Below are 27,809 nucleotides of genomic sequence, written 5' to 3' on the forward strand. Positions count from 1 at the left end.
ATACAATTGCATTTACTGCACATACCAATGAAAGCACTAATGTAATAAGCATTTTATGATTGGTTTATTTAGCCATAGTCTCACAAACAATTTCATTGTTGACATTTCATGCAGGACAAGACTGTACTTTAACCCTACCATAAAATAAATGCACGCAAGGGCCAATCAGAGTGAAAAAAGTAATTGACTGACAACTACATTAGCCAATGAGCACAAGACAGGACTTGTTTGTCAGCCAGGATATGGTCCGTTGCTGTGGAAGATGAGGGTGTTGGGGACTAGCTGGACTCTGCGGGCGACAAGTAAGTGGCGTCGTACAATACACAAAGCGAGACTTCTAGTACCTGTACGTTGTTACCGGTATATTGTACATGAGGTTTTCCCAGTGCTGTTATACAATGTATAGAAACCCTGTGGATTCAGCTTAACATGGATTTATCCACGATGTGGATCTAGCACCTGCATGCTATGCCAGGCTCTATGTGTTGTAATTGCACAGCTTTAAACATGAGCACCGTGTATTAGACTCGGAACCTGTATTTCTAAATACACCCCTAGCAAATTGTCCGGATTCCCAGCCCGTACAATTATCTGGTTTCTGCGGATTTTGCATCCTGGATTTCTGATTCCTATCTGTGACAACAGCTTTGATACAGTGCAGCTCTAAAGACAATTTAGTTTTAATTCAGGACTGAAACTGCGAGAGAAGTTTCTCACTGTCTTAAAGAGCGCAGGTCACTAATGTAAAGGTGGATTATTATTTATTGTAAAGAAATGGATGATTGGTCACTTTTCAGAAATGCATATAACGTTTCAGTCACAACTGGACTTAAATTGTTTTCCCAATAGATACGTTATGTGCAGCATATTCTTATTTTTGCTAATATGAGTGAATTTATTATGAGAAATAAATATATTATGAGCCTGACAGACGTAACTGGAACTAGAATTAATATACCTGTTCTGCAGTAGCTGAGCTTACATTGTACCTGACACTATCTGCTCATTGTTTACATTAGTAAAAATAGACTTGAGTACAAGAGAAGAAGCTTTCTGACATGATTTCTGCTTTGTTTTTTCTTCAGTATAATGTAATTTAATACAGTGCTGTCAAAATATGCACATGAGTAGGACTGCATTGGTGAACTGAATACTGTTTAAAAAATGATGTTATTCTGTCAATTGCTCTTGAGGTTTCCAACCACAGTTGTACAGCCTGGTTTATTATTATTATTATTATTATTAATTTTTATTTATAGGGCGCCACAAAGTATCCGTAGTGCCGTACAAGGACAAACAATGGCACAGTAAAAGGTGAAACAGCACAGTACAAGTAACAGTAAGCACTATAACTCTGGGGGCTCAGGCACAGCATGAAAGAGAGGGAGGGAGGGGAAAAGTGAGTACAGGCAGGTAACTATGGCCCAAGAGGGTGGGCACTGATGACAGGTTGAGAGTCACTGAAGGGAGCGGAGAGAAGCGAGAGGAGACAGAGGGCAGAGGGACTGAGAGGAGGTGAGCTGAGTAGCTGGAGAGCGCAGTTAAAAGTGATGGAAACAGAAGGTACGTGAGCCCTGCTCAAAGGAGCGAACAATCTAAAGGATTGTAAAGTTTAGTAAATAATGATTATGTTTCTGGGACTTCTTTGCCATCTACCCACCGCAGTCACTTTCTCAGCCACAGTTCGCCAAACAGCTTCTTTGGTCTCTGACCCATAATTATATCTAGTTGTTCGACCAAATAATATGGAGTAATTTTGAAGGACTGCATCTACTAGGGCCTGATTTTCTGCAAGAGAAAACTGTAGCGTCCTTTAACATTTTGTGGTGGTGCTGGATTTAGTATGTGGATTCTGGGGTGCACTCTGTCCCACTTTTGTCGTCTCCAAATCCTTGTTGCTGCTTGAGTAGGAAGACATCTACAGAGTGCAAAAAGATTACACAAACTTAGCAGGATGATTACCTCGATGTGAATGATTTCTGTTAAAAAAATTTTTTAGCAAAATCAGGGATGCACAATAACTTCAGTGTTCATTTTTTATAAAATTAACATTTACTGTTATAGAACACATTCAGGGGCAAACGCAGGATTTGTAAAGGGGGGTCTCCACACCATGCCGCCAGTGGGCATGACCAGCATGCATGGGGGGCGTGGCTATAATTTTAGACAGTGCTTGGCTGCTCTCCAACTCTTCCTATCCCCATAATATACATGGGCAATGCTACATGCACTACTGTTAGGTACACGCAGCTCTCCCTTTTCAAGCAGAACTGTATAAAGCGGGAGCAGGGTCCAGCCACCTCAATTATACAGTGTCCTAGGCTTGGAGGGGGTTTCCAGGCACTAGGAACCCCCCCCCCCCCCCCTCTCGGTTTGCCTATGACATTATATAATATTATTACTTGATTAGGTATTATGTTTATTTTACTTATTTAGGATAAAATGCTGTATTATTACATGAAAGCAAAATTACATTACAATGAAAAAAATGAACAATTAAAATTTCCTTTGCAGGATATTTTGTGGATTTCAATGGTAATTGTTCCACAAAGTTCAAATATTGTTTTGTAAGAATCTTTATATACAAATGTGAAAAAAAAGAAAAACAATAGCATGCAGACAGAAAAAGCAAGTTTAAAGGTCACAAGATAAGGATACATACAGCAAACTATTTGATTATGTGTGTGTGAGTCACTTCAATTAGCCCCCACCACACTTATCTAAAGATGTTAAGTAGATATATATCTATTGAAGCTACTGCAAGGCCATATTGACAATTAAATGTACACAAGCTTAAATACTTTTTAAAAAAGTGAAAACACATGCAGCTGCTATATGCAAACATTTTACATTCATCCACCAAAATCAATTGTGTTTAGGGTATTTACTTTACAATAAATGTTACAAATTACAAGGTTCAATTTAAATATTATATAAGTATTTGGGATTTGAAAATTAATATTTGTTTTTAATATATGTGTAATTACTTTACAGTGCAAAAATGTATAAATAATGTCAGATTAACAAATGTAAACTAAACATTTTAGTATAGTATTCAGAATTAAAACACATTACTTTTTAATATGATTTAACGAAAATGATTGTTACCTGTTCTGTCATCAAAGGGGTTGTGGTAAAATAATCAATCTAATCTGCACTTTGTGATGCTATTATATACTTATATGAGCAAGAAATAAAATATATATTTTTTTATTATCAATATAACGGTTTACTTATTATTTTATATGGGCCTGTGTAAATGGGTAACCTTATATTTTACAATAAAAAATAATTGGTTTAAGTTCCAGTTTGATTGCTGTTGTGAACAACTATTCACTGCCTTTATTGGTTATTGCTATATACGATGTGAACCTGGTGACCATGTATTATTTAAATAATTAATTTTAATAAGATATATATGAAAAAAGTGCTCACTATTTAATATTAACTCTAGTGTTTGACTTTTATATAGATAGGTTCCATTTCAATGAAATTGCATTACATTACTTAATTAATTTTAACAAGGATTTTATAAAAAATATAAACAAGTATTCAGAATACATTTAACATACCTTTCATAAGTAAAAAATTTTTTTTGAAAAAAAGCATTAATTAATTTGCTGCAGCTTCTGTGCTGGCGTCCGTCCGACAAGCTGAGGTCATACACTCACAGTTGGAGATGTCTGTGCACATGCCCGGCATTTATAGTCAGCGTATGCGCACTAACAAAAAAAAAAAAGGAGATCAACGCTGCTTTCTTCAGATGAGAAGAGACTGCGATGAAGAGGTGAGTCACTGGGGAAACCTCACGTACAATATACCGGTAACAATGTACAGGGACTAGAAGTCTCGCTTTGTGTATTGTTGTACGACGCCACTTACTTGTCGCCCGCAGAGTCCACCTAGTGCCCAAGACCCTCATCTTCCACAGCAAGCCCCTCATCTTCCACAGCAGCGGGCCATATACTGGCTGACAAACAAGTCCTGTCTTGTGCTCATTGGCTAATGTAGTTGTCAGTCAATTACTTTTTTCACTCTGATTGGTGTTCGCGTGCCCTTGTTTTATGGTAGGTTAAAAGTACAGTCCTGTCCTTCACAAAGTTTCAACAATGAAATGGTTTGCGAGACTAAGGCTAAATAAACCAATCATAAAACGCTTATTAGGTTAGTGCTTTTATTGGTATGTGCAGTAAATGCAATTGTACATTTTATTATTGTATTGTAACTTCTGATTGTTAGGATATTTTAAATTTTAAATATAAAGAAATGTTATGTTGAAGATAGTGAGCCTATTTATCATCACTGCTGTCCCTGAGAACTTTCTTGATACATTGCTGGAAACTTTCAATCCTTATCAAGGAGATAAGGATTGAGAAGTTTTAGCCAAAAAAACCCGAATGATGATAAATAGGCCCACTATCTTCAACGTAACATTACATTATATTTAAAATTTAAAATATCCTAACAACCAGAAGTTACAATACAATAATAAAATGTACAATTGTATTTACTGCAAATACCAATAAAAGCACTAACCTAATAAGCGTTTTATGATTGGTTTATTTAGCCTTAGTCTCGCAAACCATTTCATTTTTGACACATGCCTTGACCCGGGGTATATCCTCTCCATTGATTAAACACCCACCCCCATCCCATTGGCTGGAAACTGGAGAGGAGTTAACCCTTAAGCTGCAGGTACCATTTGTTATCCCTATCATCTGAGTTTAGGGACGTTTCACTTATGGCTGCACTTGTCATAAACTGCAGACTGAAGAGTTCTTAACCTCTGTTAACATACCCCTGCAAACACGCTTAACCAAAACCAAACTTAACACTAAGAATAACGACACCGGACAACTGTTAAATTTGACTAATTTAAGTTGCAATTTATTAGCATTCAATTATAATTTGCTGAATTTAAATCAGTGATGGAGAAAGCAAGGATGGAGAGACCACCCAACCTATGTCAAACTTACCAAACAGTGTATGGCCGTCCGGCATTAACCACTGGTCCCAGGACAAGTCCTTTATGATTGGTCGGTGCTAACTCTTACGTCCGCATTACCAAACAGTGTATGGCCATCCGCCACTAGCTAAATCTGGCATCAGCTTGCATGCCCCCCTCTCTGGGCTCACAATGTCCTGCCTGTACAGAGCAGGCCAAGGAGTCCTGTTTAAAGAACCAAGAGCCAAGGTGCTTCGAAGAGGGTAGTGCCCTTTGGCCAATCAGCAATAGCACCGTGTGACTGGTTGCCGACTCACCAAATTTGACTTCCTGCCAAAGCTGGAGGTCTTTTAGGTTTACAGCCCGCCACCAATTGCCCTACACACCTCCTATAGCCCTCTAGATAAATGCCTGATAAAATTACCTAAACCTTCGTCTGTGAGATGAACCCCTTCTGCCCAATATAAATGGACCTGATCGACTGTTATTTGGGTGTGTTTAATGCTTATTCCGCCTAGGTATCTTATTACTCTACCTATGTAATGAATCAATTTCTTGATGATACGCTTCATAATAGAGGGATCAATCGGGCATCTCCATGCTAATCTGGGTATGACTTCAGACCGGTAAAGATGAATCGATGGCCATTGGGCTCTAATTGACCACAAACTTTCTATTATGGTTATAATCAAATCCAGGGACTTACCTAGATCCAAATCATTACCCCCTAGATGTACTATTAATAAGTCCAGGGCACTATCTTTTGCAATTTGCATGGACAGCAGGGGAATTAAGGCTGACCATTGCACACCTTGCCTACCTATCCATCGGATATTATCTTGCTTGTGATCGATAATAGCCAAATTTTTGGCAGCCCTGTGTCTGGCGCCCAGTGGACGTACGATTGACCAATAACCCATACCCGGATCTTCTTTGTCAAAGCACCTGTGGGTAAAACAGAATGATCTAATGTCAAGCAGCGTCTCTGCGAACCCCCTGGAACCTTCACCTTTATGCATATTTAACATGCCATGCCCAGGTGAGGGGATTATACCATACATGGGGTAAAGCGATTAAAGAAGAAAGATTTGGGAGGGGGGGTGGAGTTGGTAGCCCCAATGAAGGCGAAAACCCAAAAACCCTGGTGGCTCATTACTAATCAGGCCTTAGTCCGGGAAGAAAGATGGGAAAAATCCTTCATGCCCCAACGTAATGTGACGGGCTGTTAAGCCTAACACTACCGATGGGGGTAGAGGGGGGCAAGGAAGAAAGAAGGAGAACGGATTAGATGCAGTACCACAAATGACTTTCCAACAATTTACAGCCCTCCCCTATAACATTGTCCTCATTTTGGTGGACCCAGCGGACTACAGGCATATGTACCGTTTATACACGCCCGATTTCCAACAACCTAGTGCCTTAATGTTGTCCTGACAAAAAAGTCTAAACACTTACACCTTTGCGATAATATCAACTGCAAAAACTTGCTAGTGTGGCGGGACCAAAGAGTTCAAGGTCCTTTATATCTTTTATTCGCGTGAGATTTCCACCACCCAGGGATTTAATATTGTCGGTGGAAACACCTGACTGTGGCGCGGCAGTAGCCGCCTCAATCCTATACGAGTGGGTGCCAAAAAGTGCCGGGTCTAGACCCAAGTGCTGCAAGTTTTTTTTTTACGTGAAAACAGGGCATTAAATCTTGACGGAGCGGAAAAATCATGAGGTGGCACGACCGACGTCAAACACCAAACAGTGTATGGCCATCCGGCACTAACTACTGGTCCCAGGACAAACCCTTTACGATTGGCCGGTGCTAAATCTGGTGTGTGACTACCCCCCTCTGGGCTCGCAATGCCCCGCCCCTACAAGGCAGGCCATGGAGCCTTGTTTAAAGGAACCGAGAGCCCAGGTGCTTTGAATAGGTTAGTGACTTGCGGCCAGTAATAGCACCGTGTGATCGGTTGCCGACTCACAAAATGCCTCAGACTATAGGTTGGAATGCTGCAAAGCGGGTACATCATGCTACTAGACATATCGAGTTATCCCCGTGTACGGGTAATGTCATCCAACGACCTCTGCCCGATTGATCAGTATAGGAACGGAGGGTTTAGCAGGGCACCTGTGAAGTAGACATGTTGATGCACCTAGCCAGTAGTACAGTGCTTATGGTGTGTTGAGACTGAGACACAAGCTCACCAACTCGGAATGCCCCAAATCAGCTAAGGAAAATATTGTGCTGAATTATAAAAATTCATAAAGGGGAGATGCCTGGTGTGTACTGAGAGTAGCTCCCCTCCGGGCTCGGGCCTACGTCAATTAGGTACCCATATATTGGGTATACCCTGGAGTCTCCTCATGAGTATAAGCTTATTCCACAGGTTTTCAGAATTGCTTAGTCTAAACTTGACAATGATGTTTCCATAAATTCCAGCAGCAATCCAAAGGAGTGGGTGTCGTGGAGGATGGCTCCAAGCCACCACCAAAACAAACGCCAACATAGCATGTTAAACTGACATTTGGTGGAAGGGGCCCGGTGTCATGACTAAACCGGACTTCCTCCCAAGGGGACTAATCCCTTAAGATTGGATACTAAGCTGACCCCACACATGTGGAAGCCTGTCAAACTCGTGTCCTTTGCTTTGACTTTGCCATGAAAGCTACTTTTTAAGTGCTTTAAACGCGTTAATAATTGCTAGTAAGCAAGTAAGGGAACCAATCGTCACAAAGTATGTGACCTCCCTTGTGAACTAATACACTGCTCCCTAAGGCAACTGGACATACGGTCAGTGTTCTCATGCGCAATGCATTACCATACTTTACTCCATACTATATTATTAGAATTCGACAGTTCGTGCAAGTGGTACAAAGCCGTGCACTAATTAACAGGGAGTCAGAGGATGACAATAGCGTTACGTGGTAAACCTCATGTGCCCCTTGCCCTTAACGTGTACCCAACGTATAAAACCAATATAACAGGCCAGCTAAGGAAAGGAAGAGAATAAATCACTGGTGTTAAATTAGGACCTCAGGGAAACTCTTCCCCCTGCTACAAAGTATGCGCAGATGTATGTGTAAATGATCCTTGAATGCAAAGAAGTGTAGAGAAGTATACCCTTGGGAAACCTAACCTCAAATCCTACATCAATTCCTACATAAGCATCTAGTGTACTCTGTAATGAACTCATATCTGTCTATAAAATGCAATAATACGTCCCCAACCGATAACTAGCGGGAGAATACCTGCTGACTCCTGTTGCCCAGGCACTAAAGGGCCCTAGAAATGCTCATAAAGGGCTGGACAGTATCATGTACCTGCTCAGGAAACCGAAAGCTTGATGAATCTAGTGCCAAATATCTACATGTTTACCGTGTATTGCGTGCAGAATTTGGGAATGCAGCGTGGTAATGGAAACCTCCTAAAGTCATGGCACCACACTCCCGCAAATTAAAATTCCTACTAGGGCACCCATGTGCAGGACAAGGTTTTCTGCGGTTACTGACTAAAGGGCTGACGAGCATTACCAGGGAACGAACCTGTTAGCTCCAAGAGCTCCAAGACCATGGCTCTCACTGATACCTGCGTATCTGAGTGGGAGAGGTCCTAATGAGGATTTCTGTTACCCAGCAAGGCAGACTTGCATGTAGTGGCCTAACAGGCTAAGCGTGTCTTGGGAAATGTATGAAGAGCTGGAACTACATTATGTGAAACGTGTTGTGGGTAACGCATTATGATAATCATACTCACCAGGTATGCGTCGGTGGTCCCCTGTTCCTGGGGTTCGTGAGGTCCCGAATGTCGCTTAGATGACGTCGTCGTGCACCTTCTACAGTTCCGCTTGATCTGGCGGGAAGGTCGGGAGTGCCGTCTGACTGTCTCCCTCACACCATAGCATCTGCAGTACTGAAACAAGAACATGCTAAAAATCTGTCGTTGACACATGCAGTAGCCCCCGTGGAGAGGTAGTGGAACATGGGATTCAGGGGGAGTAAGGGATGGGTGCTATATATGATATGGCTGGAAAAAGGGAGGGGGAGGAATACTTATATATGTATCAAGAATAGGGGGAGATTGTATATGTTTGACATTTTGCCAATAATAGAATGCCAATAGGATGCTAATGTAAAGTGGTGCTTTGTATTAACAAAAGCTTATGAATAAGAAATTATCCTGCATATTATTTTAAACTTTAATCCAAAATATATTACTAAAATAAAATTAATATAGGGAGTGGAACCCTCCGCTGTCAGGGGAGAGGGAGCAGCATTACTCCCTATGTGGGGCTGCAAAATGGTGGAGCCAGTGGGGACGCAATCCACCACATTCATTGGTGGCTCAGTGTGGACAACAGCACCTGGCCGGGGGCGAGTGGGAGAAATTCTCCCACTTCCCCGACGCCTTCTGTCTGCCCTCCGTTCAGCTCCGGAGCCAAGCAGCGCCGCTGTCCGCTCCGGAGCTCGCGACTGCCGCACGTGGGCAGTGGCCGGCCGGCTATCATCGCAGACGTAACTCGCATCGAGTACTGCCACCGGGATGCCCTCTGACTGGGGAAAGGAGGGGAAGAGGGTCCTGACTGCTGAGATGTATGTAGGGAAGGGGGAAGCAAGAATCGGGAAGGGGGGAACGAGTCTGCGGGTAAGGGACATGTGGGAGGAGAGGGGAAGAAAGACTGGGAAGACTGGGAAAAAGGAAAGAGAATTAAAAAGGGGTGAAAGAAAACGAGGGAAATTGTAGAGAAACGATAGAGAGAAGAAAGTATACAAGGAAAGCTGAGGAAGCAGGGGGGACAACACAAGAAGTATATAATAAGAGGAGCAGAAAAAACATGCAGACTGTGATGATACTGAGCCTGTCTGAGAAAGCTAAGCAACATGAGGTGATGAAAACACTAGTAATAGTAAATAAAGAAACTGTAGGTAGAGAGACAAAGAAAAGCAGGCAAATAAAAATGCAGGGAAGGGGGGTATTAAATGTCTGGAGAGGCAGTGAAAGTATAAAGAATAGTAGGGAGAGAGGGAACAATTGCCAGGGAGACAGTAAAAAACAGCAGGGAGACCAACACAGTACAGAAACAGGGGTAAGCAAAGCCTATAAATGAAGAGAAATGCAGTGACTATCCTGGATCAAAAAACAGTAGTGTAAACAATACAATGCAATACAATGAGGGATAAAATGAGCAACTGAATGGGATGGTAATAGCAGAGGGAAACAGGAGACACGGATATAATAGGGATAGGGGAAAGGCAGAAACCACAGAAGCAGAGCAGGGGGGCAGGAAATGCCTGCAAGGATAGAGACAGTAGAAAGAAAAGCAGGGAGAAAAGGAATAAATACCACCAAGACAGGACAAAACAGCAGGGAAAACAAAGGGAACAATGCAGGGGAACAGCAAAAAACAGGAGGGAGAAAACAATACAGTGCTGATACTAAGCCTGTCCGTTTTTGTCCTGTTGATTTCCAGGCGAGTAAGAAGGAATGCACAGCATATAGCCTCTCCAGTGTGTCAACACCCACCCCCAACCCATTTGCTGGAAACTGGAGAGGAGTTAACCCTTAAGCTGCAGGTACCATTTGTTATCCCTATCATCTGAGTTTAGGGACATTTCCCTTATGGCTGCACTTGTCAATTGACTGACAACTACATTAGCCAATGAGCACAAGACAGGACTTGTTTGTCAGCCAGGATATGGTCTGTTGCTGTGGAAGATGAGGGTCTTGGGCAATAGCTGGACTCTGCGGGCGACAAGTAAGTGGCGTCGTACAACAATACACAAAGCGAGAATTCTAGTCCCTGCAGATCCACCCTAACATGGATTTATCCACGATGTGGATCTAGCCCCTGCATGCTATGCCAGGCTCTGGGTGTTATAATTGCACAGCTTTAAACATGACCTGAAGCACCGTGTATGAGACTCAGAACCTGTATTTTTACCTACACACCTAGAAATTCTCCGGATTCCCAGCCCGTACAATTGTCTGGTGTCTGTGGATTTTGCAGCCCGGATTTGTGATTGCGATCTGTGACAACCGTTTTGATACAGTGTAGCTCTAAAGAGAATTTGGTTTTAATTCAGGACTGAAACTGCAAGAGAAGTTTCTCGTTGTCTTAAAGAGCGCAGATCAGTAAACTAAAGGTGGATTATTATTTATTGTAAAGAGATGAATGATTGGTCACTTTTCATAAATGCATATAACGTTTCAGTCACGACTGGACTTAAATTGTTCTCCCTATAGATACGTTATGTGCAGCATATTCGTATTTTTGCTAATATGAGTGAATTTATTAAGAGAAATACATATATGATAAGCCTGGCAGCCGTAACTGGAACTAGAATATACCTATTCTACAGTAGCTGAGCTTATATTGCATCTGACACTATCTGCTCATCGTTAACATTAGTAAAAATAGACTTGATTACAATAGAAGAAGCTTCTTGACATGATTTCTGCTTTGTTTATTCTTCATTACAATGTAATTTAATACAGTGCTGTCAAAATATGCACATGAGTAGGACTGCATTGGTGTAAAAAATTATGTTATACTGTGCATTGCTCTTGAGGTTTCCAAACTCAGTTGTACAGCCTGGTTTAGTATCTAATGATTATGTTTCTGAAATTTTTCTCATTTCAGTTCTAAAAAAGTGTTACGTCCGGCAGAGAGTCTCCTTTTCCTCCCAGGCAGGTGTAGAGTGTATTGCCCCTCTCTTCCAAACTGTGGCAGAAACTCCACAGCCTGTACCGACAAAAATCACAGGAACCATCCCAAAATGGATCAGAGGTAGTCTGCTGCGGAACGGACCAGGCAGATTCGAATTTGGCAATGACAAGTAAGGATGTAATTTGTTTATTTGATGGCCTCAACTGAGATGTACAGACTGGTGTCTATATAAACTGTAACAGTAGATTGAAAAAAAAACCACTGGTTAGGAGTATATTAAGTATTCCCAATTATTCCAAAGGATCTATTTATCATTGGTGTGCTGCTGTCTGCTCTATCATTATGTATGCATTTACCTTCAGTATTTAAAATCACCCTCCTCTGCGATAGAGGATGGGGTTTTGCAGTGCTCCTAACAGTGAAGGTCCGGAATGATACGCATGTCCTTCCTATTACTACTGCTCATGCATCAGCAAAACGTTTATCTAAAGCTGGGTACACACTACAGGTTTTCGTCCAATAATCGCCTCAACCAGTCAAAATGCGGTCGTTCCAAAGTCGGATAAGTGTGCTTAGTGACACGATGGTCGAAAGTCTTCCAAAATGGTTCATTGCGCCTCACTTAGTTGGTCGCACCGTTCAATATTTTCGTTCCAATCACCTTTCCATTGTGTAGTGTGTATAAATTCACGATAATCCTCCGATACTTCCTCGACCTGGGGTTCCGTTGGGGGCGTGTGTATGTAAATTTCAGATGCCTCTACCTGTCCCACGTGGTGCGGTGTCCGCACATCACTGACTTGTTAAATAGTTGATTGTAACGGAATAGCAGTAGTCTATTGCATATATGCGTCTAGCATATGGCAGCCAGTTTAATAAAGTGTAGTGTTATACCAACACTTTACATCTATATTGGCAACCTATTCATATTTACCCTTTCTAAACTTATAACTGTATAAACGAATAAACTTATAAACTTTGTAAACTAACATTAACCTTTTTTAACTAATATTTGTAACATACCCAGAATAAACCACACAGTGTTAATGCAACAGTTTTATTGCAGAAAAATTTAAAAAAATGTTTAGTGCAGAATAATAATAAAAGTTATAAAAATAGTACTACACTTTAACGGTGCTAGTGGTTTGTGGCAGAACTGTTCCAAACACCATAGACATATCAACAACATTCTTCACAAGCTTTTTAATTTTTTTCTTGACGTCACTTATAATCGCTGTTATTTCTTTAAAATAATCGTTGAGCTTTACAACATTTTTTTCTCCCTCTGAACTTTCATCGGATATGATGATGGTATCTAGAAAACAAGGAAATAAAAAATGCTTAGCATTAAAATTCTATATCTGTAATAAAGTTAACAAAAGGCTTTATCCAACACCAAAAACAGTCCCATTTACTCACCTTGCACACTGCTCGAGATCAGTTTATGTTGTGGTCCCTCTGGTACAATCGCAGCAATAGTGGGCTTAACCTCTATAGGTTCTGTAAAACAGGCGCCATTTTGGCTATTATAACGGTACAGGTGTATGCCCAAATCATTGTGTTTCCTACACATGTTCATTTAAATACCTTCTTGCATAATTCCTTTCATATGTCGGTATTCGACATCAATGTTTTCTTGTTTAATAACAGGTGTAACATAAGTGGTATCAGTGGTATCTAAGCTGCTATTATCAACGTTAATTCTTCGTTCTGAAAAAAACAACCTGTGTTACAAATCTAGCTTTTTCATTGCTTCATGTTAAATTAAAATCAAATAAATAAACTCCTTGAAACTGGTACACTACACGTGGTACTGACTTTTTTTTTATGTTTCTACGAATTCACACCAGTCTTCAGTGGTCCAGTGCTTTTACCGTCATCTCCCCCTCTCTTGGGCTCATTGACTTTGCTCTTTTAACTGCCATAAATTTTATTTCTTCTTCTTCTTCTTGACCATCTCCATACCCGACCACAAATTCTTCATTATTTTTTTGGGCCTTCAAGCATCACCTCCACCTCCATTGTTCCAACCCCCACCAACACCTGCTCCTCATCCGCCATCTTCTCATGTCCCTCTGTGCCAGACAGGCTCCTCAGTAATTTTATACACTCACACATGGGCATTGGTTTCTGCTGTGGACCAATCAGCGATGATGCCCGACAGAATGGAGCATTGTGGGTGAAGACTATTCATGCACAATAACCTTGTGTATGGAGAGTTTTTAGGTGTTAACTATAGTGAAAGCTCTTGCCCTTTATGCTAATCTCTTTGGTTTATCGGTATATCGTTACATGACCCGCTAATGTCGCTTCACTGTGTATGAAATTTAAATCATTGTTCATGACAACATGGCTGTAAAAGTCGATACTGGTATGGTCGCTCTTCCATTTATAGTCTAAAATGAGGCTAGTGTGTATGCAGTCTATAGACCGAACGATAGGACCATCGATTGGATATTAAATTGATTGGCATAAAAAGTTGGTGGAAACTTAGGCAGTGTGTACCCAGCTTAAGGCTGTGGCTGTTACTATATAAGCTAATGGAAACAGGCTATCTTGGGGTAAAAACTGCAACTGCTGTTCTTGCAATGCCAATTAACAGGCAATGTCACATATGATTCCCTCAAAATGCGACCCTACCCACCACACAAGAAAAAGAAGTGGCAGACCCTGTGCCTGTTTTAAGCTCTTCCTTACCTGTTTGTGTTGCCCAAGCCATTTGTGCACTCATACAAGTGCAAGTGTGCTATTCCAGCCCTACCAGTGTCTGTAGACTGCCAACAATCACTGATGCTGACAGGCAGATCGAGTACGTCCTGAGATGTTCTTAGGTTTTATGGGTTGGGGCCGAAAAGCAGAGCTTTTCTCTGCTTGGTACATTGACTAGGTTCGCAATCTCCATTAAGCAGTGTAAAATAGATTAAGACAGGAACAATCTCTGCAGAGATGGGACTTCACCATTGCACGCCAATGAGCTCTGGCTTGGTAAATAGCAGTGGTGCTACATTTTGTATGATACTGCTGCCCACTAACCACCGATTGTAAATAGACCCCTAGGTTTTGCTGTGTGTCATGCCTGTTACATTTACTTATTATGCTTATGTTTTTGATATCACTGCACTTGCGCTTACTGAATGTTTTGACTTTTGCTTCTTCTTGTCTATTTTTCCAACAGATAATGAACAAATTATCCTTGTGTCCTTCTCATACTTCCTACTAACACATTCAGAATCTTTCTCCACCTCTAATCTCAGTTCATAGTACTCCAGGCATGTTCAGGCGTTTTTTTAGTGACTGTTTTCTGGGACAAACATTCAGTTAAGCACAATCTGTAGAGAATATTAGTGCAGACTTGCCGTCCATGGATAGTGCTACAGAAGCAATGGGTCAGATTCTCAAAAGTGGAGTTAGATTAAAAAAGATGTGTTAATAACATTAAACCTTAATAACAACACTTATATCAATATTTAGAAATGTCCAAAGTGATTTTATAGAACACCACTATCATAAGGACAAAAGTAATATAAAAGTTGGTAATGTCTAATCTCACGTCTAATATTTGTAAGTATGGTTGCAAGAGCTTGTACACAACAGTCTACAATACATTTACTAGTGTTAACTAACCCTATATCCATCAATCTTTAGAATTCTAATGCCATTTTCGCTTCAAGAGGTCTGGTCCAAATTTGAACCTCAGGAAGCACCATCATTTTTCATTGTTTTGCCCTGCGTCAGTTTCGCCAATAATAACTTTTTAATTTGTACTCCTGTCCAAGCAGTGAGTTGTAATACGAATGTAAGCTCTCGCGAGCAGGACCCTTTTTCCTTGTGTTCTCCTTTTACTATACCATCAACCTCTGTACGTCTTGGTCTGATTCCCTAGCTCTGGTTTCTTGAGCCTAAATCACATTGGGCACTCATCACTCTCACTCACTGTCCTGTCATTTTTTTATCTGCATTATCATGTTATCTGTTTATTTTTTGTTTATACAGTATGTCTGGTCTTTGAATTTTGTTTTTCATGTATTATGTATTATTACGTACTGTGTTATGGATTATTGCTGTTTGTATATGTCATATACGGCGCTGCAGACCTTTTGTGGTGACTTATAATTAAAATATAATAATATTATTATTAATAATAATAATAATAATAATATGTGAAAAACAGGCAAACCCTCTCCAGTGTTTTCCCTTAGCTACTATTACCAAAATAAAACAATCCATGAAAAATATCACTAATTTTATTCTTATTCTTATTTTTTTTACAGTTTACAGGAATGCCAAATGTGTGTATTGTGCTGGTCTTTGTCTATGCACAGTATGTTATTATAGTCTATGTGTTGTTTTTTTCTTTTTGTTTTACTTTTTAATATAGTATATTTCATGAGTGTCCCCTTTGAGTGTTTAACCAACTGCAATATGTATGGTATCTTAATATTTGCCACGGGTATTAACAATTGTTTCAGGTACAATCATTGGTTCGATGGCATGGCTCTCATGCACAGCTTCAAGATTGAGAATGGCTCTGTCACCTACTTGAGCAAGTTCCTGCAAAGTGACTCTTATGCAAAGAATAAGGATGCGAACCGGATAGTTGTCTCGGAGTTTGGTACCTTGGCGATGCCAGACCCCTGCAAGTCTGTGTATGATCGTTTTGTGTCCAAGTTTAAATTAAGTAAGTCATATTCTTGTTGTTACAGGAGTCAATGTATACTGAATTATATGTATATGTGCCTAGAGCATGCATTAGTTGTATCATCAGAGCCATCTCAGACACATCCAAATGTTATTTCAGTCCTTTTCTTTAAATTCAAAACAATGGTATTACTGTGTCTGCAAGTAACAGTATATGCACAGAGTAAACAAGATTGTGTACTTAGTAAAATCTATGCATATAAATGAGTATATAGTAAACATTTACAGGTGATAAAGAGTATTGCGTGGGCATTTACAGAGACAAAGAGCATTTTAAACATTTATGTGCACAAAGGAATACTGGGAAAACATTCTGTATTACAGTTTGTGAGATACACAATTTCTTACAGAGAACTAGAGCCAAACAGCACAGTAGAAAAGCTCAAGAAGGGAATGATACAGTGTAGCAACCTTTCTCCCTGTTGGATTTGACACACAGTATATTGATACCACACAACACATGTCTCCTATTTCTGCTCTGCTCCAGGATTTACAGTGAACCAAACACCCCCACCCCAAAGTCTTGTCCAGTTTGGGGCTCCATTTGTACCTCATACTGTCAACAGACTCAAATTGCAACACTTTCTTCCTGGTGATATCTTCGGCCTCAGGTGCACATGAGACACCTCAATCTTCCTGAACAGCCAGCTGCTCTCTTCAATGCTAGCTGCTCTTTTCACCGTCCTGCACGCTGTCTTTTTTGTAACATCAGATACAAGTTATCACACTGTTTACATATTCCATGACCCTAATAGAAGCAGCACGGCCAGTATGTGTGTTTCATTGCAAGCGACAAATGGCTCTCCAGGTGTTGTGGAAGAAATAGCTCTCCAGGTGTTGCGGAGGTAGAGGATTGTGAGCAGTGGGGGAACTAACTTGGTTGCAGGCGCTATGGGGCCTGCCTGAGGCTCTGCAGGAGACGCCCCATTAAAACCCCCACATCATGTTCCAGTGCAATCTCCACTCAGAAAAGAGCAGAATGAAGTGTTCTTCAGAACGCTGCTGTACCTGCTCAGAAGAAACATCCCTCTGCACTTTTCAGAGCAGAGTGGGGGACTAAAGGAAATATCGACTAAAACTTACCCAATTTTTGCTATGTGGGCCAGTTGCGCAGATTTCTGCCTCTGTATAATTTAATTACCAGTGCTCTAAGAATCTAGGGTTTTACTCTGAGAGCTACTGTGGGTGTAAGGTTACCAACCCTCCCTCAGTGTGAGCAAAAGAAACCGTCCCAAGTGCTCAGTCTCCTTCAATGTGCAATATATGTCTGCAGTGTCAACAAAAGAATGTTTCACTGTGCATATCTCAAAAGCAATTATTATTTGTACCATAAAATTGCATAAACATAAATGTGCAAACATCAACAATATGTCGTTTCAGAGTATTGCGATTAACAATCCAGAAGCTCATTACTCTGTTATCCGTTCAGCATTTCAAAAGAAGCTGTTACATTCTTTTCTAATATATTTCCACAAGTCCACAATATAGGTTTTCCAATATATGAATATGTCTTATAACAACACTTAACTGTTAAATGTCTGATGATTTCACAGTTTTTAGGTAAAGATGTAGATTTTTCCCAGTAATGTCTTGTGGCACTGCAGACATACTTTGTACATTGAGGACCTCATTTAGAGTCGGACGCAATTTACACTGGAATCGTAAATGTAAATTTCATCCCATAATTTAAACAGTATTCAGAGTGGCACAGATCTTTAGATCCGTGCAACTTAGAATACTGTGCAAATTGCTGAAACACGCCTCTTTATCTGCCTTATGGGCCAGGCATGCAAGTGTATCATGCACAGCGCCGTGTAAAGCTGATAATTAAAATAAATAAAACAGAGCTGTTGCACATGTGCAGCAGCTCCATTTCGGCCATCCTCACCTGCTTTAGTGAAGCAACTAGAGCGTCGGCGTACCAGACAAAAGTGGTCTGCGTTCCACATCTGGCACGCGTGCCGGGGGTTGCCGATATGTGTCAGAGACTGTGCACTCTGTCTGTGCTGTATCCATGGGAAATGGGGTGTGCTGTGCCACATTGTAATAAATACACCTTTATATTCTTGATCATAAACTAACATGAACTAACACATTGCCATATGTCCTACACTGGTCTCTTCTACATTCATACCCCTTAAAATAAAACCTCAGTCAAAGTGGAATTTCCCTCGTTGCCAAGCATCCCCCCCCCAAGTAGAAGTTCTGTTGGAGTATTTTCACTTGGACCCTGACCATTAACTCTCGATTGCAGCTGGAACCACCAATTGCAAAAAGCTTCACAATTGATGGAGTGAAGCCACCACATAAGATTCAAATAGTTGTCAACGGGGAGTGTGCTCTTAAAGTGGCGCTGGATTTGTTTGGGACGACACATGGCCATTTCACTGACACCTGTTTTACCAAGTGTTTGCATCACTGCAGCAATTGTGAAGCTGGTTGCTTCAATTCCAGTAGTGATTGTGAGGTTAAAGACTTTGTCGAAAGGGTGCGACCGCATCAGATCTCAATGGGTTGGCTTCATGAGAGGTTTCCAGTTTGACTACAGTTTTTCTTTAAGTGGTGAGTGTAAAAACTTCTACCAAGCTGGAAGCTATGTTTCTTCTTTCTACATGCTGTCTGGAGTTTGTATATTCTCCCCATGTTTGCGTGGGTTTCCTCCGGGTGCTCCAGTTTCCTCCCACCCTTCAAAAACATACTGGTAGGTTAATTGGTTGCTATCAAATTGACCCTAGTCTCTGTCTGTCTGTGTGTGTGTTTAGGGAATTTAGACTGTAAGCTCCAATGGGTCAGGGACTCATGTGAATGAGTTCTCTGTACAGCGCTGTGGAATCAGTGGCGCTATATAAATAGATGATTATGATAATTAGTACCCCTGTACTATTAAATCCACAAATGACACCATGGGGTATATTTACTAAAGTGCGGTATTGAATAAGTGGAGATTTTGTCTATAGCAACCAATCAGATTCTACCTGTCATTTTGTAGAATGTAATAAATACATGACAACTAGAATCTGATTGGTTGCTATAGGCAACATCTCCACTTTTTCAAACCTGCAGTTTAGTAAATTTCTCTCACTCATTACATTGTCACCTTTACATACATTGCTAAGCTCCCATATATTACACTGTGTCACACACTACACTAAATATCAGACACACACATTATTGTATTTCTTCTTCCTGTTTATCATTCCCCAGAACTGCTTTTCATCCGCACGTTACTTATGAAACTTTTATCAACACTGAATCAAACACTTTATAGTATCCTTCCCTCAAATACTTAATCCAGTTTTTCACTTCTCGTATTTTAAACACTTTTCTCACAAGCTGCACTATGCCAACTAACATTCAGAAGACTTCAGTTATGCTTCCCCTCATCAACAAATTTAGACCCTCCCCAATCCCCAAATTGTTATGCCATTGTTGATTTAAACATATACAGATAGAAGGAAATGTGAAACCATTTGTAGAAGTTGAGTTGATAGTTTGTAATGGGTTATATTATGCAATCAGGTACTGGAAAAATCTTTGCAGACAAAAGAGGGGATTTTGTAAGGAAAAGATTAAGAAACTGGTGGTGACCTGAGTATGATATGAATATATACATTAGCGTGAGGTCAGCTTCTCTGGGAAGTTTAACAATATATTCACAATTTTATCAGCACAGTTCATCATATGGTTTATCATGTTATAAAGTTGTACAAAATATATAAGCGTAACACAGATACCCTTAATATAGCACACTTAGCACCTATGACTGTTATGTCGTCATTCTTGGTACTGTTGTGGTTTTGAATATGTGATGTCATTTTAACTGGATGCAGCGATAGCAGTACTGAGCAGGTCAAAAGCATGTCTTTATAGTATACTATCTGAAGCATACTGGTATGACAAAATACTGCCGCGTGCATAAATTAATATTAATCTCTCTTCCTTTGTCCTCTTCAGCATCAACTGACAATTGCAGTGTTAATTATGTGCTATATAAAGGTGATTATTATGTCAGTACTGAAACCAATTTTATGATTAAAGTGGATCCTGAAACCTTGAATACCCTGGAAAAGGTAATCCATAGTCTACCATATGCTAAACAAGAAATAATGCTAATTAAACATTGTTGAACATTTCATTGTGGTAATGTTAAAGGCTGATATAATTTACTTCTATTTTCTAATCCTTGTTTTCTAAGTAAAAATGAAAGGGCAATATACCTTAAACAATGACAAACCAGACTGGCAATGGCCTGATTGCTGGCAGGGATGCTACTCTTTAAGTAATATCTTTGTCTTATACATTACTCGGGGGCTTTATGTTTAGAACTATGCTAAAGGCTGGTTAGGATAAGGATAGAATTTATCATATATCTAGGGAGGTGCAGCCTACTCATTGGACAGCATAATATTGCTTTATGATAATTTTCTTTTTTTTAAGGGATAATTATTACAGTTCAAGGTGGGAACACATGAGCAAGCATAGATATAAATACATAATGCCTAGGGCGAATAATGCTACCTAAAAGTGATGACATTTCCCCACATTAACAGTTTCTCCTACACAGGAGTGAGCTTGAGCCATATATTTTTGAAAGTCTAGAAGGCAACAAGTACCATCCATTTGGAATTATAGGAATTTTCTTTTTTTAAAGTTGAGATGGAAGATTTAGCAACTCTTTTTCTAATTCTCTAATTATTGTCCAGGTATCTGTGTTCAAAGGAGGTTACATTTCTAGTAAAGAAATAATAAGCCTGTGCATAGTTAATCCTATATTATACATGGTACCAGCTGCATTGCAATATAAATGCCCAATATGTATACAAAACAAATAGACTTGTCGGTGCTTGTCCTTAACATTGCATATACAGTTTTTGTGTATCTAGCAAAATGAAAACAGGAGGTATTGGTTTCTATTTTGATCCTAACATTTAAGCCTGCATCCCAGTGACAAGGGCATTTCATTGGTCCTACACTATCCTATATGTTTCAAACGCTTTTAAAATGTGTTTAAAATCAAATGCATTAACTTCCCAGGTATAGGGGCTTATATTTAGCAAGGCCTGGCTTGTAAGCCACACCCCAAAAGATCTTAAATAGGCAGATAGACAGCTGCCAAGAAAACACAATGAAATATTTTGAAATAAAATTACACCAGACTTAAGGGCAAGCGCCGACAACAACTGACATTGCTAGTAATGTTTTTTTCCTTTTGAAGTGAACTAATAAAATTATCTGGAGATATTCATAAGGCCTTATTTCCCTTTAATTTTACAAGAATCTCCTAAGACCACAACCACCATTTTAATGCCTCCTTTTGTGCCAAAAAAATGGGTTGGGGATGACCTGGAGAAAAGTTTATTTTATTCCATAACTGAGCAAAGGGAGATGGAAGGCTAGATAAATTTAAGTGCAATAAGCAAAGGTCCTAGGTTTGGCAAGAGAAGTTGATAATTGGGTAGGAATGTGAAGCTTCAGGCCTAAATCTACCAGAACTAATACTATTGAAGCAACTCCACAAGTTGGAGGTGGTTAGTGTGAGTGAAACATTTATGACATGTATGACATTTGTGGTATATAGCAGTCACTGTGCGACCAAGTTTACAATAATAGTCTGGGGTAGAACAAGCTTCATATACACTCCTAGGGGAAAATTTATCATGCTGCGGGTTTGAAAAAGTGGAGATGTTGTCAATAGCAACCAGTCAGATTCTTGTTATCATTTATTTAGTACAGTCTACAAAATGACAGGTAGAATCTGAGTGGTTGCTATAGACAACATCTCCACTTTTTCAAACCCGCAGCTTGATAAATGTACCCCCTAGTTATAATGGTGAGGAAAATAACAAGGTTGCCTATATGGAGGATTAAGTCTGACTGGCGGGATAGACTAGGAAGGTTACTAGGCTAGGTAGTGCATGGTAGACCAACAGTTCTAATAAAGGAATCCCTGGTGGGCAAAAATGGGGATGTCCTGGTCAAGCGGCATGGTCATTGCTCAATTTGAGAACACAGTTTCCAATTTAGTGTGGCCACAAGGTGAAGCACCCACAGCCTGATAGTGGTTATCTTCTGACTGCATTTTCATCATGACCAGTAATAGTCATGTCATACGTTTATACATTTTGTTTTTTTTGGGGGTTTAGGTGGACTGGAGCAAGTTTATTGCTGTGAATGGTGCCACAGCACACCCTCATTATGATCCTGATGGGACTACATATAATATGGGAAATTCCTACGGAAAAGATGGTAAGCACTAATGATATTGAAGAACCCTTTTTAGATTGTTCTCTGGGCATTGCTTACTGTGACTACCCATCCTTACACAACATTAAAAATATAACTGGTTATATATATTTAATTTGAAATAGAATATTTTTTTTCACCATAACTTAAATAGAAGCAGTGTGTATATGATGCACTATTAAAAGTCACAATCAGTCCTTTGGAATTATTTGCTATAGTACTTCCTCCCAGCTGTGTTTAGTGCAAGTGATGATATAATTCAAAGTTAGTTATCGATATCTGAATGTCCTTCATTTTTTTTGATACAGGAACCCGCTACAATATTATAAGAGTTCCCTCTCAGACATCCAGCTCCGGGGAGACTCTAGATGGAGCACAAGTTGTATGTTCTATAGAACCAGAAAAGAAAATGAAACCTGCTTACTATCACAGCTTTGGTAAGAAAAGAGAGACATACCGATAATACCATACTTATCGACTTTCTTCAGCTCTCTTTCGGGAGCCAGCCAGTGGAGGTGGGCGTGAGGAGGGCGGGGCGGCCAAAATCGCGTCATTTCGGCGCTGCGATTCACCGGGAATCGCGGCGTTTGGGATCATATTCTGCCCACTTCACTAGGAAGTGGGGCACTTCCTAGTGAAGTGGGCAGAATTCGGGAGTCCGGGAGACTCTCGCAAAATGCGGGAGTCTCCCGGACATTCCGGGAGAGTTGGCAAGTATGGATAATACTAGTATCTGAAGGTTTCTTTACATTAAGGAATGTTTGGCACAACCTAAAAAAAATAAAGGAAATTAATTTCTCTAATACCTTCTGAACAATGCTACACCTTGTACTGAGCCTTTTTATGCCTCTTAATTAGGGATGTGCACCTGCGACTTTTGAGGTCTCGTGTTTTGGATCCGGATTTTCGCGATGTTTTGGGTTCGGATTTGTTTCGCAAAACACCTGCCGAAAGGTTTTGGTTCGGATTTAAGGTTTTGGATTCGGATTTTTTTTGAAAAAAAAACTAAAAAAAGTGTAAAAAAATCAAGTTTTTGGGCTTATTTTCACTCCTATGCTATTATTAACCTCAATAACATTCAATAACAATCATTTCCACTAATTTAAAGGCTATTCTGAACACCTAACACCTCACCATATTTTTTTTTTTTTAGTACAAAACGTTGCAACTAGGTATCTTTCTGGACTGCGTAGAGGAGTGTTCCCCACAATATAATTAAAAATCCATCAACAGGTCTGAATTACACCCAAAAATAGTATCTGGACTGCGTAGAGGACTGGCCACTGGCCACCACAATACAATATATAGAAAACCTTCAACAGGTCTGCATTACACCCAAAAATAGTATCTGGACTGCATAGAGTAGTGGGCACTGGCCACCACAATAAAAAATATAGAGAAAACCTTCAACAGGTCTGCATTACACCCAAAAATAGTATCTGGACTGCGTAGAGTAGTGGGCACTGGGCACCACAATAAAATATATAGAAAACCTTCAACAGGTCTGCATTACACTGCACATACGGCTACTCCTCCATCCTCTCCATCATATACATGTTGGAGTTTCAGCGTGTCAAAACCTCTTGTTTTTGATAATGACAGTGCATTTTGAATATTTTTCGATTTGCCCCACAACACTGAATGTACTTTATCTATGATACGCATCTATCTATCTTGACTGCGTAGTGTGGTGGCCCCAGTACACAATTTGGTACCGAGGCCACAACATAATTAAAAAAACCTCCATGGGTCAGAATTCCCCAAAAAAGGGTATGGACTGCGTAGTGTGGTGGCCCCGGTACACAATTTTTTACAGCGCCAACAATATAATTAAAAAATTGGGCATCAACTGTCACCGTTGTTTAATATCTGATACACCTAAATATGGACTGCACAGTGGAGTGGCCCCGGTAGTAAATTTGGTGCCGGAGCCACAATACCTCCTCCAACTTTCAAGTGTAGTGTTTATAAAGACAGACAGCGTCGAAGTGTTATTTGTTGACTTTCTTAACCCTAAAATTGTCCCTGTAGCAAATATTCGTGCAATGGAGAGTTACTTTTTCATTGAAAGACTCAAGCTTTCAAGTGTAGTGTTTATAAAATATAAACAACAATACAGTAGTTCTAGAGCACGTCAATACCTCTTGTTTTAAATTATGACAGGGCATTTTACTTTTGGTTTAATTTCTTGAATTTGTTGTAATTTGGTTTTACTTTTTGAACATGGCAAACGACTGTTGATTGGTCATATAATGCAAAAAAAAAAAGTTCCAAGATGGAATTGTCCTTGGGCCCTCCCACCCACCCTTATGTTGTTGAAATAGGACATGCACACTTTAACAAACCAATCATTTCAGCGACATGGCCTACCAAACAACTTTGGCTGAAATGATTGGTTTGTTTGGGCCCCCACACCAAAAAAGCTATTCATCTCTCCCTGTACAGACTAAACAGGCTCTACTGAGGCAAGATGTCGTCCTCATCCTCAACCGCTGATTCCTCTCCCCCTACAGTGTGTACTTCCTCCTCATCACACATTATCAATTCATCCCCGCTGGACTCCACAACCACAGGTCCCTCTGTACTATCTGGAGGGCAGTGCTGTACTTCATTGAGGAATTGATTATTCATTTTTATAAACATCATTTTTTTCAACGTTCTGAGGAAGCAACCTCCTTCGCCGCTCACTGACCAAGTTCCCCGCTGCACTAAAAACTCTTTCCGAGTACACACTGGAGGGGGGACAACTCAGGTAAAATAGAGCCAGTTTGTACAGGGGCTTCCAAACTGCCTTTTTTTCCTGCCAGTAACAATATGAACTGTCTGACATGTCTACTTGGATGGTGTCAGCAAAGTAATCCTCCACCATTTTTTCAATTGTGACAGCATCCATTGCAGCGAGAGTAGACATGTCTGCAATGGTTGGCAGGTCCTTCAGTCCGGACCAGATGTTATCAGCATCCCCGCCAGCGCCTCTTTTAGGAAAACTGAGCTTTTTCCTCGCAGCCATAGATGTGGAAGAAAATGAGGGTGGAGCTGTTGGCATGTCACGGTCCTCTTCAGAGGACAATCTCCTGACCAGCAGGTCTTTGCACTGCTGTAGACTTGTGTCCGCCGGAAACAGAGACACAACATACGCTTTAAACCGAGGATCGAGCACAGTGGCCAGAATGTATTCCTCTGACTTTAAAAGAGTGACCACCCTCGGATCCTGGTAAAGCGTACGAAGGGCTACATCCACAAGAGCTACATGCTTGGTGTAATTGCAATGGCTTACCAGCTCCTCCCTCACTTTCTCCAGCTGCTTCTGCAACAGCCTGATCAGGGGAATCACCTGACTCAAGCGGGCAGTGTCGGAACTGACTTCTCGTGTGGCAAGTTCAAATGGCTGCATAACCTTGCACAACACGGAAATCAGTCTCCACTGCGCTTGACTCAGGTGCATCCCCACTCCTTTGCCTATGTCGTAGGTGGCTGTGTAGGCCTGAATGGCCTTTTGCTGCTCCTCCATCCTCTGCAGCATATAGAGGGTGGAGTTCCAGCGCGTCACAACCTCTTGTTTGAGGTGATGGCAGGGCAGGTTCATGGTTTTTTGATGTGCCTCTAGTCTGCGGTAGGCACTGGCTGAATGCCGAAAGTGTCCAGCAATTTTGCGCGCCACCGCAAACATCTCCTGCACACCCCTGTCACTCTTGAGGTAATGCTGCACCACCAAATTAATGGTGTGGGCAAAACATGGGACGTGCTCGAAATTGCCCATATTTAATGCCTGCACAATGTTACTGGCATTGTCTGACACCACAAGTCCCCATTAGAGTCTAAGTGGGGTAAGCCACTGGGAGATAATTTCCCTCAGTTTCTCTAATATGTTGTCAGCAATGTGCCTCTTATTAAAGCCTATAATACACAATGTTTGCTGCCTTTTGTAGATGCTGCTACTGATGCAGCTGTTGCTGTTGCTGCGGAAGGCGATGCATCTACCCAGTGGGCTGTCACAGTCATATAGTCCTTCGTTTGCCCAGAACCACTTGTCCACATGTCCGTGGTTAAGTGGACAGTGGGTACAACCGCATTTTTTAGAGCACTGAGGACACTTGATCGTACTTCTCTGTACATTTTTGGTATCGCCTGCCTAGTGAAGTGGAATATCGATGGGATTTGGTACCGGGGACACAATACCTCCATCAACCCTCTAAATCCCACTCCACTGATGGCGGACACCGGGCGCACGTCTAACACCAACATTGCAGTTACAGCCGCAGCTATACGCTTTGCAATAGGGTGACTACTATCGTATTTTGTGGTCATGGCAAACGACTGTTGGACGGTCAATTGTTTTGTGAAAGACTTAGCGGTCTTACGACTTCCCCTCTGGGAAGATGACCGACTAACAGCAGCAACAGCAGCAGTGGCAGTAGTAGGCGTACCGCTGCAGGATTCCTCGGATGAATCCCATATTGAGGAGGACTCAGTCTGGCTGCTGACTTGGGCTGCAGGACTGAATCTGATGGAGATTGTGGAGGAAGTTGATGAGGAGGGTGTTGCTGGTGTGTATCCAACTGGACCACGGGATTTAGGTGTCCCTGTACCGATGAGGGTCCTAGCCCCAGTTCCTGAACTAACCACTGAACTATGAAGGTTATTCAGGTGACGTATAAGGGAGGATGTTCCTAGGTGGGCAAGATCCTTACTTCTGCTTATTTGAGCTTTACATAAGCTACATATGGCCATACATTGGTTGTCTGGATTTGGATAAAAATAACTCCAGACCGAAGAGGTGCATTTTTTGGTCTTCTGACCAGGCATGACGATGGGCTTTTTCATCCCATGGACATCAGCTGTTTCCCCCCCTGGTGCCTCATTTACAATAACCACATCACCATCCTCATCATCAAGTTCCTCCACAGCGCCAGCTACATCATCAATAGCCTCCTCCCGAGCCACCTCTTCCCGTACAGTGATGGGAAGGTCAGGCTTGACAACCACCAACACCCTTGGACTCGCCTTGGGGATTTGTGATAATTTCTCTTTAGAAGGCAGAGTTGTTTGCTGTTTTGTTGCTGACAGCATAACTCTCTTCAATTTTTTGTAGGGGGGGGGAGGAGGAGGAGGGCTAAGATCCGTGGGTGAAGCTTAGCCACTAGTCATGAACACGGGCCAGGGCCTAAGCCGTTCCTTGCCACTCCGTGTCGTAAATGGCATATTGGCAACTTTACGTTTCTCCGCAGATGATTTTAAGTTTCTCTTTTTGCTACTTTTTCTTAACT

The 27,809-nt window shown here is 41.0% G+C and overlaps 1 protein-coding gene across 3 annotated transcripts in view; it reads left to right on the plus strand.

The window, feature by feature from the left end:
• The first annotated feature begins 207 nt into the window (after nucleotides 1–207).
• LOC142107597 (carotenoid-cleaving dioxygenase, mitochondrial-like) overlaps nucleotides 208–27,809 on the plus strand; it is a 53,614-nt gene continuing 26,012 nt past the window's right edge. Inside the window, exons 1-6 of one of the 3 annotated variants that reach the window (XM_075191115.1) lie at nucleotides 208–302; nucleotides 11,575–11,770; nucleotides 16,071–16,279; nucleotides 20,254–20,369; nucleotides 22,443–22,545; nucleotides 22,851–22,979. In XM_075191115.1, the coding sequence (XP_075047216.1) occupies nucleotides 263–302; nucleotides 11,575–11,770; nucleotides 16,071–16,279; nucleotides 20,254–20,369; nucleotides 22,443–22,545; nucleotides 22,851–22,979 (793 nt within the window). In that variant the 5' untranslated portion in view covers nucleotides 208–262. Of the gene's footprint in view, nucleotides 303–1,501; nucleotides 1,564–10,534; nucleotides 10,690–11,574; nucleotides 11,771–16,070; nucleotides 16,280–20,253; nucleotides 20,370–22,442; nucleotides 22,546–22,850; nucleotides 22,980–27,809 lie in introns of those variants that run through there. The other 2 variants (XM_075191117.1, XM_075191114.1) reach the window with 2 other exon arrangements.

This window comes from Mixophyes fleayi, chromosome 11, assembly GCF_038048845.1.
Source record: "Mixophyes fleayi isolate aMixFle1 chromosome 11, aMixFle1.hap1, whole genome shotgun sequence".
Lineage (NCBI taxonomy): Eukaryota > Metazoa > Chordata > Amphibia > Anura > Limnodynastidae > Mixophyes > Mixophyes fleayi.